The 16,159-nt window shown below is 41.4% G+C and overlaps 2 protein-coding genes across 3 annotated transcripts; both read right to left on the bottom strand.

The window, feature by feature from the left end:
* Positions 1-658: 658 nt before the first annotated feature.
* pth2 (parathyroid hormone 2) lies at positions 659-2,472 on the bottom strand. 2 transcript variants are annotated; one of them, XM_011614159.2, is made up of 5 exons: positions 2,158-2,469; positions 1,745-1,843; positions 1,413-1,589; positions 1,184-1,281; positions 659-826 (listed from the first exon to the last, which is right to left on the bottom strand). In XM_011614159.2, the coding sequence occupies exons 1-5, from the start codon at positions 2,166-2,168 to the stop codon at positions 822-824; spliced, it is 390 nt and encodes a 129-aa protein (XP_011612461.2). In that variant the 5' UTR covers positions 2,169-2,469; the 3' UTR covers positions 659-821. The 2 variants fall into 2 exon arrangements, with proteins under 2 accessions (XP_011612461.2, XP_011612457.2); XM_011614155.2 differs by lacking the exon at positions 659-826 and having other exon boundaries at positions 934-1,281; positions 2,158-2,472.
* A 1,247-nt stretch (positions 2,473-3,719) lies between these two features.
* rin3 (Ras and Rab interactor 3) lies at positions 3,720-15,114 on the bottom strand. Its single transcript, XM_011614144.2, has 14 exons — positions 14,651-15,114; positions 13,048-13,543; positions 12,601-12,712; positions 12,436-12,508; positions 12,118-12,209; positions 10,932-11,952; positions 9,821-10,001; positions 9,551-9,722; positions 9,268-9,389; positions 6,969-7,155; positions 6,436-6,567; positions 6,171-6,337; positions 5,927-6,041; positions 3,720-5,262 (listed from the first exon to the last, which is right to left on the bottom strand). The coding sequence occupies exons 1-14, from the start codon at positions 14,680-14,682 to the stop codon at positions 4,703-4,705; spliced, it is 3,462 nt and encodes a 1,153-aa protein (XP_011612446.2). The 5' UTR covers positions 14,683-15,114; the 3' UTR covers positions 3,720-4,702.
* Between the last annotated feature and the right edge of the window lie 1,045 nt (positions 15,115-16,159).

Below are 16,159 nucleotides of genomic sequence, written 5' to 3'. Positions count from 1 at the left end.
ATATCATCATATCACCTTGAACCCTTATCAAGCCATACACTGAATGAATGCATAACACTTGGCACACTTGGAGAAATTCTGCTCATCATTATCATCGCTATCTTCATCTTCATCCCTATAACCGTAGCAGCTCTTCTCTGTGAATCCAACATGTGCTAGAGAGGGTGCTCAGCATCCAATAATTTGTCCAGTGTCCTCTTCTCCACCACAGCCTCAAAGGTGTCCTGGATGAAGCCATTGACAAACCCAGCTTTTTAATGATTGGATGGGTCCACACAATTATTGTCCAGTACCATTTAATTACAGTAGTTTTCTACAGGGTGGCTCTTTTTTTAATTAATTACAAAATCTATCAATAATGTCTCTTTAGGGAGTATATATATTGCCCTAACAACAAATGATTCAACTGAAAAACTGAATTGAAAAGTTTAGTTGTATTACCAGGGTAGCACAGTATTCCGTGACACAGTATTAAATAAGAAAATGTAATTAAAGAGTAGTCTTTTGTAAAGAGGTAGATTTTGAGTTCAGTATTCTGAGGTGGATGGGGACAGAGGATCTGAGTGAGCTGGATGGGTGGTGATATGGAGAAGATCTGACAGATTAAAAGAGGCTAGGTTTTGGATGGCTTTAAATGTATACAGAAGGATTTTGTGTTCTATTCTGAATTTGACTGGGATGTGGTCGAGTGAGGGAGTTCTGGTAATGAGACGAGCAGCAGCAAGGGAAGGGCAGAGATGTTTAATGTTGTGTGGATGGAAATATGCAGACCAATGTGACATTGAAGTGGTAGTGAGCTATCGATGATGATGCCCAGACTCCTAACCTGAGGAAGAGGAGAAGAAACTGTCATCTTTTGGATAGTGTAGATTTGGTTCCAAGGAGAAGGAATTCTCACTGGATCAATTCAGACTTCAACTGCATTTAAAAAAAAAAAAACCCATCAGTTGCATTTTGATTCATGCTTTAATTTTGTATATTTTTATTTTAAATCAACAAGTTAAATCACAATTTAACAAATTTGAGATGATGTTTTTGTACATTAAGGAATTTTACATGTATATTGATATATTCTTCTCTCTGGCTAACTGTTTTTGCCTACATCAAGCTGAATTAACCACCAGAAGTTTCTGCATGTAGGAGTTCAGCCATTTCTGTCTCTCCATGGATGTGAGCATCTTACTCTTCTCTCTGAAGGCAGCATCGTCAGCCATTACCATGTTCCTCTTCACCATACCACCACTCTGAGATGCCCATTCCTGAGGCAACACTCCGTCCAAGCTAGGAAAAAACAAGTAAGTAAGATTCTACACACCAGAGACACAGCGTTAGCACTTATTTTTATCATTTGACATGAGAAAAATTGTAAATATTGCACATGAAAAACAAAAACATCACTAATATGGGGTTACCTTGTCTCCATCCTTTGGGGTCCAAAAAGCCACCCTTGTTGCACGGGACCTCTCTTGTTACTCGCCGCTGCTTCAAGGGTGGGCGCTGACATTGTTTGAATTTTCCAATTGTGAAGAAAGAGCGATGGGAAAAACACATCCCAGTTGTCTTGTTTGGCAGCTGTGGCATCGTCAGAACTTTTGGAGAAGGACATAAACTAAACTTCTAGATAAATCATGCAAGCATTTAGCAGAAAACACAGCTCCAAATCTCAGATTGCATAATTTAAATCCTTTATATGCTCATTTTCAAAGTGCCATAGAAATGAAGGATTAAATGAGTGAGTGAGCACCTGTGAGACAGTCGAGGGAGACCAGATGTCATCAAAGTCATATCCAGGATGCAAAGTAACAGGAGTGAGACTTGATGGAAAGCAGTCAGTTTGCACATTCTGATAAAATGGAAAAGTTGCTTTCTTTAGAACAGTTCATCTTTAACATGACTAAAAGCCTCTGTGTTTTACAATGAAAACTATGTAAAGTCCCAGTTTGCAGAGCGCCACCAGTAGTTTATCCATTAACTTTCATTTGATAGGCACCAAATTTAAATGCTGCATATGTATATGTTGACATAGAATAATTACAAGAATATATGTGAAACCATTTTTTATTGCCAGATTGAGAAGTTTTTTTTAAAGTCTTTTATAAAACTAATTGCATTGTTGTTTCTTGGATTCATTTAGAAAACGGTTTGTGGATTTCTCACCTGTGTTTCATTTGAGTCGTAAATCGTAGTAGAGAGGTTAAAGGTGAGGTCCTCCAGCAGCAGCAGCAATGCTCCAGTATAACCCCCAACACGATGTTGTACGGCCAGTTGCTCTGGTGCCTCTCCAGTCTAGTCAAAACAGTGGGAAAGCCTTTCTGCTCCTGCTGCTTTGCATTCCCACTGCTATGTGTAGCATTTTTTTTCTAGCTCACATAAATATATATAGCCTGGACTGGAGTGTTTTGAGGAACTTGTATTCTTCTAATCTGCACCCACACACGTACTAGGGTACACACCTTTCTCCAGATCAAAGCAACTTTGACTTGAGCCTGCAAGAGGACAGCCCTAACAGGAGTGCTGTTGGCTTGTTAGAGTCCAGTCTTGAAAAGTCTCAGTCATGACGTTGCTGTGAAGAGCCCACCATCCTATTAGAGACACTCATTAAAGTGAACGCGTGGAAAGGTGTTCAGACAACCAAACAAGGACAAGGATCTATCTATCTATCTGTCTGTCTGTCTGTCTGTCTGTCTGTCTGTCTGTCTGTCTGTCTGTCTGTCTGTCTGTCTGTCTGTCTGTCTGTCTGTCTGTCTGTCTAATAAATTATGTATATTCTTGAGGAAAGTTGTGGTTGTATTGCTTTTAAGTGGTGAATGTCAATACGGTCTGGTTACTATACTTACGGTTAAATTGGTGGGTTCAACTCAATGTATCTTTTATTTATTTGATTTGGTTGAAATGTTGCAACAAAATAGTTTAGCAATTGAAGTAAAGATAATTTAATTATTTAATCCCAAAGTAAAGAACCACCGCTGTCCAAAAAAACAGAACAGAACAAAAAACAAAAAACAAACCAAAAAGTTCTTTCTTTGAGTCATGTGTAGTAAAACAAAGCTGAAGAAGAGTGAAAGAGAGTCCTGTTAGGGTGTTTTAGAGATCCCAAACAGCATATTTAAAGAGGGACAAAATGAGCATATGTATTTGATACTTTGTCCACTGGATATCAAATATTTATGTGTGGATTCGATGTAGCTAGAAGACCAAACGTGGAACCGCAGAAATGCAGCTTGTTACCTTTTGACAGCACCATTATCATTGGAAATAACAACGAGCAGCGCAGGAACCTGGCAACCATAATGAGGTCTGAGCATCACACTGATTTCACTGGCATAACAAGGCTTTGTCATAAAGCTCATGTCATGTTAGCTACATTCTCTGCAGAAATGTGGTTCAGCAGAACATTATTGAAGGATTTAACTGGATATGGATGCTGCACTGAAATATTATTATTTTCAGCACTGTTTGTGCTGCGGTAATCATGCAAATCTACGTTTATTAGATGTGATAGTTAAATTAAGGCATCGCCAAAGGTTTTTCATTGAATGTGGCCTGGGATGGATCACGTTTGCAAATCAAAAGATTGATTACAAAGTAATTAATAGAACTGCTCTCATTCACTCTGTGGCAAACTTCATACTAAGCAAATCGTGCTGTCATTTGTTGTTTTAGATATATATAATATAAATGATTTTTTTGTGCTACTCAACCAGTGAAAGGACAATTGATGCAATTAAAAGGTATGCTTTATTGCAAAAACACTGGGGCAAAATACAAAAACTAACAAATGAATCTTAACAAATGTAAGGTGAGGGATGCACAGGGATTAGTGCAAAATTGTAAAGCTGGTGAATGACTTAAACTCTTAACATAACCATGGCAACAGAAGCTCCAGGTCTTGGTCAGTTTTCTTAAATCAAGTATTTTATTTTATGAATCATCTTCATTCATTTATAGTGGAGATACGTACATCCTGAAAAGACACCAGCTGATTGCCGGACAAACAAATAGAACAACCAGTCACTTACATTCCTAACTAAGGTCCAAATCTGACTGAGCCCAGCTCATGCAGATTGAGCTCTTTGTAATAATGTCCATTAAATAATGACTTAAAGAGAGGATGTGTTTTTGTTACTGCATAATTTCCCATATTTTCGCATAATCTTCATTACAGAATTCTTTAAAACTGTCTTATACTACTACTACTGTCTTCATTTTTTGATAGTATTTAGCCATAGATGGAGTCAAATACATTTCGGAGTCAATATCTCTCAAAGCGCTGACAAAATTGTAATAGGAGTACAAAAGTAGAATGAAACTTCTAAAAGTCAGAAAAGAAATGAAAGCTTTGGTCCTTGGTCCTTGGTACTTGTGCTCTTTGCTCTAAATACTGCAAACTACTTAAAATGACTATTTGAAACATAGTTATCAACCAAAAATAATAAGAAACATCAACAAAAAAATTATAATGTATGGAGAAGAAAATACTTCAGTCCATACAGACATCAAATGGATATGGACCATACAATATATATTAATTACTGTTATTGGTATTTAAACACATTTAAGACAAGTCATACTAAGTCTGATCCACCACTATGAACACTCTTTACATTCAAGAGATAAAATTGTAACCTTTTTCCTCTGAATCAATTCTGGGTTCATTCAGTTGTCACGGTGACACACAGTTTAGCAACACAGGAGGAGGAGGTTACAAAGTAATGAGACTCTCCTCTTCCGCCTCTACTTCGGCATTATCGACAACCGCCACCTTGGCGGGGAAAAACCTTTGCACAGGCGGAGCAGGGGGAGGGTCGGTGGGACAGCTGCGGCTACGCTGGCTAATGGGCCGATCCCGCTGGTTATTGGGCTGATCCCTCTGGTTATTGGGCCGATCCCGCTGGTTATTAGGCTGATCCTGCTGGTTATTGGGCCGATCCCGCTGGTTGTTAGGCTGATCCTGCTGGTTATTGGGCTGATCCTGCTGGTTATTAGGCTGATCCTGCTGGTTATTGGGCCGATCCCGCTGGTTGTTAGGCTGATCCTGCTGGTTATTGGGCCGATCCTGCTGGTTATTAGGCTGATCCTGCTGGTTATTGGGCCGATCCCGCTGGTTGTTAGGCTGATCCTGCTGGTTATTGGGCTGGTCCCGTGGGTGATAGACAAAGCAGTAGGTTCCAGGCTGACAGCTGTTCTTGACACTGACAGCTAGCTCTGTGGGTTCCAGAGGCCGGTGATCACCATCCATGAACACGCTTAGTATGTACGAGTCTATTGGGGGACAACCAAAGCAAACATGGTATATTACCCTGATATTGTAGCCCTGACTACACATAAAAGATATTGCAGCATCATTGGTTCTGTGTAGGAATGCCTGTTTTCAGTAATAATGACCTTTGGTGGAAGGTCAGCATGTCTAGTAGCCAAATACCAGACAAAATAACAATTCAGTTCTAAAAATGCTTAGAATAAACACAATTAATGCTCACAAAGTGAGGAGGGAACTAGCAGTAATACAATGGTAATAAACCCTATTTTTAAAAATATTTACATACATAGTTTATAAAATGAAAATACAAAATATAATGACAATGTTTGCCAGGGACATTTGGCACAGTTATGGTGCTCTGTGCCACGTTGGATCCCTGTTGCTCTGCTGGACTCAGCAATAAAAGAGGGACTTGCATCCACTACTTAAAACTGTAACAGTAAAATGGAGTAATACCAAGATGTTATTTAAAAAAAACAAAAAACATAATTGATTCATAAAATTACATTTATTCACAGTTAGCATTCTTTTGAAAGTTATTTTCTATCGATTGTTTTGGTGCATTTTCTATGCCAGTAACTGTAATACTATAATTTACTAATCTGAGTTTATCATGCAGCTTTATGGTAAAGAAAAAAGTGAAGATAATAAGACAGTAATAAGAACCTTGTTCAAAGCGAGCTGCACACTGTTCAGCCAACTCATGAACCGTGGTCGAGGGAAGGACTCCTAGAGTTTTAGGATTACTTCCCATCTCGGGACAGCAAACTGTCAGGAAGTCCTGCACAGAAGACACAGTGAACGCACCTCAACCTCAAAATAACAACATTCCTCGGGATTTCTTTTAAATTCTCTGTTAAATTGTTATATCTTGCACTGAAAGTCTCTGAGTTTTTGTGTATGTGTATACCCGAACAGAGGCTTGTGTCACCCGCTCCTGGTTGAGTGTACGACGTCTTTCCCAGCGGTGGATGGAATCCTGGACTTCTCTGCTAAGTTGCCGTGTAGTTGACCTATGTTGGTCAAAAGACTTAAAGTGTTCCACGGCTCCATAGGTGGTGGTCAAATAGTATGATCCTACACATGGAAGCAATCAGCACACATGTTGAGATAAAGAAGTGTTAAGAATGTGTAAGAATTTGCAGTGTATTTAATGAAGGTGTGTGCTTGTGGACCTTCTCCTAGTGCTAAGGAGGGATCCATCAGTTCCATCATGTATTCAACGTCCAGCTGAAGGTTGGACAGATTGGATCTTGCCAAGACGTACATCATTACTGGCAGGAAGTCATCAGCACCATGGGCCCGCCCTGAACACACACACACGCACGCACGCACACACACACACACATTGACAAAGTGCATTCCCCAGCCCTTTACAATAACCTTAACATTTAATGCTCCTGTGATGCATAATACAGAACTGTACGGCTATATTTCATTTCACTAAACACCATTTTTCTGCGTGTTTTGCTCTGTAATTAAACTTCCAGATTTGAGTGATTTGATTTATTTAGTCCTGACATGCTTAATAGATTTGGCTAAATGTTTTCAATATTGCCCACACGGTTGATCATAGGTTTGCTATCTGGCCAAAATGGATATCTAGTAGACAACTAGTCTGAGGAATAGCTATTCTTGTTTTACATTTCCAAAAGAACACATGAGGAATCAGGAGCAATCAGAATGAAGGCTAGATGATGGTTCCGACCTGGACCGCTGACAGACATGGAATCATAGATGATCTTGCAGGCCTTCAGTAGCAGTTCGATCTTCTTCTGTGGAGAATAATCCAGATGGAGCTTGTTCAGTTTGATGCTGATCTTTTCCATTGCGGAGGCCTCAGGGACAGCAGTGGTTATTCCCAGAGCTGTGGTGGTGTTGCCGAGTACAATAGACTAACACACACAACAAAAACACTACATTAGTGTCATTAGTACCCTTAATTACTGTGGTATGTAATGTGGAGCAGTAAATGTATTGGACAAACAGTGACAAAAGAGTTCTGCCAGATCATAGGATAAATATAATGAACAAAATGAACTATTGGGATATATTTTACTTGTACGCGTTGAGCAAGACAAACCAGAGTAAATTTCTCCTGGCATGTAATTCTTGCCCAGGTTAAGATGAAAGTGACTGGTCTTGATGTTGGTTTCTGGATAGGAAACCACTGGGATAGGATCAATAAACTGTAGTGCAAGCGGCTGATAGTTGATGCCTGGCGCCACTCTTGTGGCGGACTTCACCAACTTCGGTTCCACCATCTACATTAATCTGCCACATTCTTTTAAGTGCTCCGCAGCTAGGGTATGTTTTTCTGCTGCACGGTCTTGCTTTGCGAAGATTCATCATTTGTCAAGTTTTCTCTGGTATAAATATTGGATGACAGCGTGGTCCCGTTTTATTCTGTGTCTTTTGGTTGGCTGTCTGAGGATCTTTTGTTTCTTCGGTGATTTAAAGGCATCTCAGCTTTGATCATCACATGCACCTCTTGATGTTTTTTGTTCAGTGTCTCTTCTCTGTCTTAAAAGGACTGATTTTTACACAAGGCTACGGCGTCCTCATCAACCAGTTATGCTCCATTGGGTCATTTCAGTCAAAGAGAAGGTTGAATCTATATGTGGAATTCTAATAACTTCAACATTTAGGCTATCATCCATCACAATAAGATAAACACGATTAAGAAACAATTGCTGTTTCTTCTTATATACTCTCTGATGAGCATGATGCTCCTGTCCACTGAGCTGACGTGAAGCTCTGTGCCTTTGGCCCACATTTAAACCAAATGTTTGCTGTCCTTCATTTTAAAGAGAGCTGCTTTTCACCTCCTCTATGTATTAGTTGTGCGTTAATGACCCATGTGAGTGTCTGGGGAACAGGTGTGATAGTGAGTGAGGATGAAAAAGGTTCTCTGGTGTTGCCACCCCCCCAAACTGTGCGTGCAGCATATTGTCTTGTGAGTGGCGGGGCAGGTCCTGGCGCTCTCCCGGGGCAGTGGCTTCTGGGGGGAAAGGCTTTGGTCACTCTGATATGCGGCGGATTCTGGGGCTAGGGGTGCGGGCCCTTGGACTTGTGGGGCCTCTCGTCTGGATGGCCGGCGCCTGTGGTATCCTGCTTCTGGAGGGGTGGGGGTAAACTGCCCCTCATCCCTTGGTATTGGTGCCTTTTGCGGTGTGGGCCCACTTCGGCAGTCCTTTGCTGTTCTGCTCTGGGGATGGGATTGTGGTTGTCCACAGACTGGTTGGCCCTTACGTCTGTTCTGACTGGCAGGGGTCATTGGGGTCGCTGTCTTTCTGTGCTGCTTGGGGCCTGATGCCTGGTTCAGCATGGTAGGGTTTCAGTGTCCCAGTCTTCAATACACCAAGTGGCAAACTCAACATACACACACTACACATACATACACGTAGCTATAGCTTCAGATCCGCATAAAGCATAAGCAATCGTGTAGACAACCTTTTGCTGCAATACCGCACTTGTGAAAGTTCACTGGGTGGCTTGAAGGCAGATTGTGTTGGTTGTGGTTTCTTGTTTCCAGTGTTGCTGTGGTCTGAACCCTTTTATCTCCACCATCATGCACTGTTGAAGGGCGTTCTCAAGTATCAGTGTGCAAGATCTGAATACATGTGTTTGTGGGTCCATAGGGGCAGACGTATGTGCGGGTAGATTGTGTTTAGTACTTTTTGTATTGCTGTTGTTCTGTTTTTGTTTTGATATATCTATTTTTTTCTTTTCTCTTTTGTCTCTTGCCTGTCTAATAGCAGTTTGTCTGTCTTGTAATTGTCCATCGGTTTACTCATTTTCCAGCAGTTGGGTTCAAGATTCATTTCAGAGAAGAAAAAAACAAAAAATAAAAAAGACCCACAGGTGCCTTCTGACCCGGAGGAGCCTTTTGATAGAGTTGGAAGTTCTAGAACCAAATGAATTCCAATGGCTGGGAACATGCGGTGGAATTTGTTGCCAAATGTGCTCTTGAGACAGGCAAAAGTCTTCCCGTTGTCCTTTCATACCTGGTGTTCTGTCAGCTGTTTCAGGCTGCCGTCATCTGTACGCAGTTTCTTCAGACTATGGTAGATTGGCTCTCTGAGGGGCTTCAGGACACTCTTGCACAGAGCAGCCTCTATGATGTTCTCTGCAGAAGTGCATGAAGCATTTAGTGTTTTCTATTTTTTAAAGACTAAACCACAATAATGACATGCACTTCTTTCAGAACCTCTGTCGAAAGCCGAGCACAGAATACGGAAATTACTTTACGCAACCTGGCTCTTCAGCTGAGTTGATCAGTGCGTTTACCCAGTTTGTCTTGTGTATACTGATGCTGTGGCTCCAGCATGGACTGCAGCTCTGTACTCTGTAGCAGGTAGCTCTTTAGTTGAGTGATCATCTGTCTAATCTCCTGTAACAGCTCAGTAGATGTTAAATGGTTCGACATGGTCTCTAAGGTGAAAGCACGATGTTCTTTTACCTAAGTGCAAAATAATATAAATTGGAGTTAGATGCCCAGTTGATGGTTAAAAACCAGTCTACAACAAATGAAGTGTTTTCCACTTTCACTTTTCTCACCAGGTTTCCAAAGTAACTCAGTGGATCTCTAGCCAGCTCTACAATGCGCTGTGTGAGGCGGCGGTCATGGCTGATGAGGCCAGTGAGGACAGTAGATAGACGATGGCGAGCTCTGTCCAGCATCACAGTAGTGGGGGCTCTTTTTACTGTCACCTTGGTGCTGCGGCTATCTGCAAGATGACTAATGAGGAACATACAGAAACTGTTATCTACCTTCACTCACATTTACTCAAATTCATCAGCACTGTCTTTTCAGGCCTTCTGGCACAGAAATATCAGAATATTCAAATATTACAATTTGATATATTATCGAGTGGTGGTAGCTGTGGGGAGTGCACTGGGAGTCGGAGGTGTTTCGGTTGCGGACAAAAAATTGGAATGTTGAGAATCAATCAATCAATCAATCAATCAATCAATCAATCTTTATTTATATAGTCTCTGCTACGATCAAAAAATTTTCTAGGCGCTTTACAGAATTCCAGGGCCTGACCCCCAACAAGAGACAAGGAAAAACTCCCCTATAACAGGAAGAAACCTTGAGAAACCTTGGGTGCTGGGTAGAGAGGAGAAGGGGGAGGACAGGTAGGGGAGAGAGAATAGGCAGAGAACATGCAAAGCTCGCTTTGACCACTCTCTGTTAGTGATTATCCATGTGTTGATTATATCTTTAATGTAAACTGCATGTCTCTTTTGTCCAGAGTGTATAAACAGTACTTTTCCCTCTGTGGGAGGACTAAAGTTTTTCTTCTTCTATTGACTTTGACCAGCATGATCAAATTGTCAGTAAAAGTTGTAAAATAATTAAAGAAATGGTGAAGCTGTGTGGGCGGCACGGTGGTGTGGTGGTTAGCCCTGTTGCCTCACAGCAAGAAGGCCCTGGGTTCGATCCCTGTAATCTTTAGTAAAGATTACTAAATGATTTGATATTCACGCATCTTCCAAACCTCATTTTGTGATATAGAACTTCAATTTGTCCCTCATTTGTTCTAACTCATGCTGCTCAAACCATAATGGAATTCTTAAGTGAGGAATTATGTCCTATTTCTGTATGCTAAACTACTTTTGTCAAGTTTTCTGACTGTGACGTGACCTGAGAGTGTTTGGGACTTACTTCTGCTGCTCCTGTTCTTGGCTTGCATCTCCTTCTTCCTCTGTGCTGCTGGAAGAGCAGGAGTCAGGGTCTGTTCCTATCACAGTGCCCCCCTGTGGGGAATATAGTGACACATCAGGCCGTCGTGGAGGAGAGGGAGCTGGCATTCTCATCCCGGGACCCTGATTAGGTGGTGCTGGCTGGTTGGTGCACACAGGTGAGTCACACGGCTTCCTTCTGGGAGGAGGCACAGGACGGGAAGGTCTCTTCACTGATGTGGGGCATTGGGAGCTGGATTTCTCTTTGCCGTACTTTTCCAATATTGTTTCTTTCTCCTTTTTTTCATTGTCCCCCTTTCCTTTTTCCTTTTTCATCTCTTCCTCCTGACTGTTCTCCATATTCCCACCATCTCCCAGCAGCCCTGATTTACATCCTGCTTTATGATCTCCCATCTCATCTCCTATTGTTCCTTCTGTTTTCTTTGCAGGATTTTGTCCCTTCTCTCTCTCCCTCCCGTCCCCAGCATCTTGGTTGCTGCTTTTTCTAGAGGAGATGCGACAGAGAGGAGCAGGAGGCAGAGGAGGAGCACCTCGGCTGTGCAGGGGGACTGGAGGCCTCAAAGGAGCAGGTGACGTTGACTTCCTCTCTTCTTCCTCCCCTGAGTTCCCCTTTACTTCCTCTTTTGTCTTAGCTGCTGAACCTACAGAAGTTGAAGGGGGCATTGGAGAAGATGTGAACAGGAGGCCCATCCCTGATCCTATGCCCACACTAGGAGGTCGGGGGGGAGGTCGTTTGTATTTAATGTCCTGGTTGTTTACAGTTTTCTTTGGATCTTTGACCTCTAGGCTGGTGTTCTGTGTGGAGTCACCATTCTGTAGTAAAGATGTGATATTTTGATTGGTGCTAGTATGAAGGGTAGAGATAAGAGGCTGATTTGGGTCTTTAACGGAAGTTTCGCCTAGAGTGATTGGATTCACATATAAGTACATTTTGCTGTCGTCCTGGTTTGTTTCTTGCTGGTGAATGTCAGATGTCCAGAAATCTGCAACATATGGGATCCTTGTTGAAATTTAAGTAATCACATCTAACGCTTATTTATTTGTAACATAACATATTTATTATACACTCTAATACTCATCCCGTTATCTTGTACTTAAGTTGTTAATTTCATCTTTTAATTGAGTTCATGTGAAGTATGCACCCATACCTGCACCCATAGCAGCGATGATCTCCAAGTCCTCCTTCTTAGTTGCCGTGGTAATGGCCTGGGGTAATCTCAGTGGGATAGCTAGGATGTCTCTGATTGGTGAATTCAAATGTTAAAAGGTAACAATACATGTTTGCAATGAATTGAACTAGTTAGACAGATCAGTGCCTTTTTTGTGTGACAGCACATTAATCCATTAATCGGTATGTATATAGTATGTATGCTTTTATATTTACATTCATGCTTAACTGTTTCCTGTATAAATTTAAAAAAAATTCTTCATATCCAAAATAGTACAAACTGTGTTGATACACGTACCTGCTAATACAGTAGAATGAGACCAGTTTGAAGATGTCATCAAAAACCAGTGAAGAACCATCTAAGTGGATGTCTAAGTGGAAACATGAACCACAAATGATCAGTCAGTCACTCCCATGCCAATGATCTCTATTCCCATTGAATCAGCATTAGTGTGTAGCATACATGCTTTGTGCTGTTTTATTAACAGATTTTGAACGAGTGGTGTCCCCTCCTCTTCAGACAGACGTACTGATAGAGTCAGACTGTTGTCTTCTCTGGTGTGAATAAGGAAAGTCTGCAAACATCATAAATAGCAATCAGAATTATATTTACAGCAATTTCATGCTACGCTATTTAGCTGCAACACCAGTGGGTCAGAGCACAAGAATTCATTAACCTTATTCTGGACAATTTGATTCTTGACACATTGATTTTTCAGCACAATGGTTCAAACTTGTGAGGTGTGGCCAATCATCAGTGGCCCAGATTTCTCAAACTAGTGAACATTTAGAAATAAAAGCAATGACGTTTCCAAAGTCTCTCCCCAGGGATGGTTTAGAAATAAAAATATAGCATCTACAAAATGGAACTTTGTGGTTGTTAGTTGTTGATGTTGCATTTGTAACATACCCCAGCTGTTGTTTGTTCCATTATATTCTTGATTTGATCTTTACTGAATCCTTTGGGTTGCCATATGGAGGAGCTTGCTGTCAGTCGATCAGAAGGCGTTAACAGCTGAGGACTGCTGGATGACGTGGTGAAGTCAGAGGGTGGTAACAGTTTTGAGGATAATGGAGCAGGAAGTGGGGGGCTTGAAGAGGCCGGATCAGCAGAGGCAATGTTTTGGGGAATAAGTAGGGGTGAAGAGGAGACCAGAGTAGGAAAGAGAGGGGGAGGCAAGGTGTTTTGCTGAACACCTTCTGTGCAGGAGGCAGAGATGGAGTTTGAAAGGGCGACAAGGGGGGGCGGTGAGGACTTTGTAGGTGGTGGAGGTCTGGGTCGACCTGGCCGAGCTGGAGGGAGGGAAGAAGGGAGGGAGCGAGATGAATGGAGAGAGGATGGAGGCTCCGCAGTTGTAGAGGAGATATCTGGAGTTTCAGGTGCTCCCATCAGAGTGCTTGTGTGCCTGCAAACAAGACAGAAAGGTACACGTAGAAATGGAAATCAAAAAATAGGGTTTGCAGTTTGCTTTCAGTAATAAAGACATGTAACGCGGAGTCTGATTCATCATGTGTGGGGAATGAAATGTCGCTACAGGAAGATGGATTTAAATGTGTCATGTGATGTATATTTGTGTTAGAGAGGATTATTGAACTGTTGTTATCAGGCGCTAGCAGTTTGCGTTCATTTTCTTCAGAAATGCCAAGGTTCCAATTTGTCTTAAACTAACTATGACATGTCAGAGACATCTGAAAATAAAATGACTTTTTTCATTTATTTGAGTGCTCTTTCCTTTCATTGAAAGTAAAATAAAAGTCTAACAAAGGTCATATAACACCTTGGAGGTAAAAAGGATTACCACCTCTACTGTATATAGAAGCAAGCTTCTATTACAAAAACAACTCATTTCCACTTTCCAATCGGCCAATTTTATAGAGAGCTAGCATTCCAGTTGATGCAGTGGATTTTGGGGACTGCATATTTGTCTAGTTGCCTCACCTTATGGACTAACTGCAGTTATACTGGAAAACAATGCATGCGTACTTGAATTTAGCATGTATGATCTCAACACACACACACACACACACACACACACACACACACACACACACACACACACACACACACATATTGGGAAAATACAAAACACAAACAAAGTTGGCAAGGAAACAAATTCAAGGTCTTCCAGTAACATTGTAAATAAAAGCTACATTTCCTTTTGATTAACTTCTGCAGTCATCTTAGATGTTGTCAAGGTTCACAAAACAAGTTCACATATATTTCATATCTCTTTCCAGCATAATAATAATTTTAAAAAAAATAGAAAAAGCCTTCAGACACAATCAAATATCCCTTGATGTAAATGGTGATGTTAATGCTGGGAGACCTGGTGTTGCAGATCTGCTGACCTATTTATTAGTCGTGACTCATAACATCTGTTTTTCCTTCTCAGACTGCCTGACTGTCCACCCTCTACTCCTCCTGCCCTCCACCACCATCCCCTTTTTAAAAAAAACAATCTTTGTACTTCACTTTTTACTCAAACTATTTTATTTCAGACCCACAGACTCACCCTGCATCTTTAGAAAGAGCGTCAGCCTCCATTATACTTCGGCAGATTGAGAGTCTGATTCCTCTGTGTCACTCTTTCTTCTCTCTCTCTTTTCCTCTCAGTTCCATCGAAAACTCCACCTCTCCTCAGGCCCTCCTTCTTTGCCTGCCCCTTGTTGATCTTATAAGATTTAAGGAGAAAAGCGAAAGGCGAGGGGAAAATATCTCTGTCTATGTCAGCCCTCTCTTCTGTTTCTGCCTCAACTTCCTGTGCTGATTGTCAAACAGGAAGAGGCCAAACATGTTGGTCAGACTTCCCCTATTTTCTCGGGGGGTTTTTTTTGGTCACACCTCATTAATTCTCACACAATGATGCTCACTTGTTGTTCTACTGTAGATAAATCCAGCGTTCGAGTGCTCTTTCTTCTTTTCATTCCTTAAATCTCATCAGGACTATACTTTAGCACAAAACCACAACATAGCCCCTGTTTACAAGGACTTTCAGCCTCTTCCCTTTCCTCCCTTCCCCCCTCCCCTTTTCTTTAAAAGATTCCAGATGCTCTCCTTCAAACAGCGGAATGTGCCACTTTTTGTCCCTTCCCCCCCTCAGTCTCTTTCTGTGTGCAATCCCTTCTTCAACAGCATTATATCTAAGAGTTGAACGCTAAAGATCAAGAGGAAATATTTAAGACTGAATATCTACAAACAAAAACAAATAAAAACTATAATGTATAGACATGCTGACGGTGCACGTTCCCTGGCAGACATACACCATATGTTAGAAAATGTCTTTGCTTAGCAGTTCAGCCTCTACCTATCAACATCAGTGAACATCCACTGGAGGGAGCCCTGAACACAAACATTAGCCTTCGAATGGCCACGATGAAGGCAGGAAATGTAGAATCCTCTCCACAGTGAGGTGTGGTTTATCCTCTTTAGCTGGTCTCTTCTCCGTGAAGAGTATCACGAGGACAAGCTGGTTGTGGTGGCAAATGAAGCAGTTCCACTGAAACAAAGGCTGTACGAAACCCTGTTGTGTTTAAAAAGATGCAAGGTGGTCATAATGAAGCTGCAAATAAAGCCACTTTGTGGGGATCTATGTTTCCAGAATGTGGCTTTATTATGTCTGTCTATTAATAGTGTGGGCCTCCTTCAAAATTCTGATAACCATGTTCTAATCATCTGATGTGATTCACCTGCATATTTTTTTTTTAGCCATTTTAAATGTCTATTTATTCATACACAGAAATTGTGTTTTTAAAAATGTAATTTTGCAGAGTCGTCTGAAGGCTTTTGTCAATTTTTAGTTGTTCAGCTGTGTTACTTCAGTATCTAAAATTCTTGGCTCCTCACTTTACTTTGCGAGCTTACTGGGCCCACTGTGAACAGCGAAAATATAATTTGTGGTATTTGTGTCAGGTACAGGACACCATATGTTGTGCCAGACACCAGCTGCGTTGCTTCTGAACTTGTCCTTTATCTTCTTGCCGTTTTCAGGTTTGGATGGAAAAGAAATGACTGTTTGGTTGAT

Source organism: Takifugu rubripes, chromosome 2 (assembly GCF_901000725.2).
Source record: "Takifugu rubripes chromosome 2, fTakRub1.2, whole genome shotgun sequence".
Lineage (NCBI taxonomy): Eukaryota > Metazoa > Chordata > Actinopteri > Tetraodontiformes > Tetraodontidae > Takifugu > Takifugu rubripes.
Note: the sequence above shows the minus strand (reverse complement) of the source record. Positions and strands in the feature narration are given on the sequence as shown.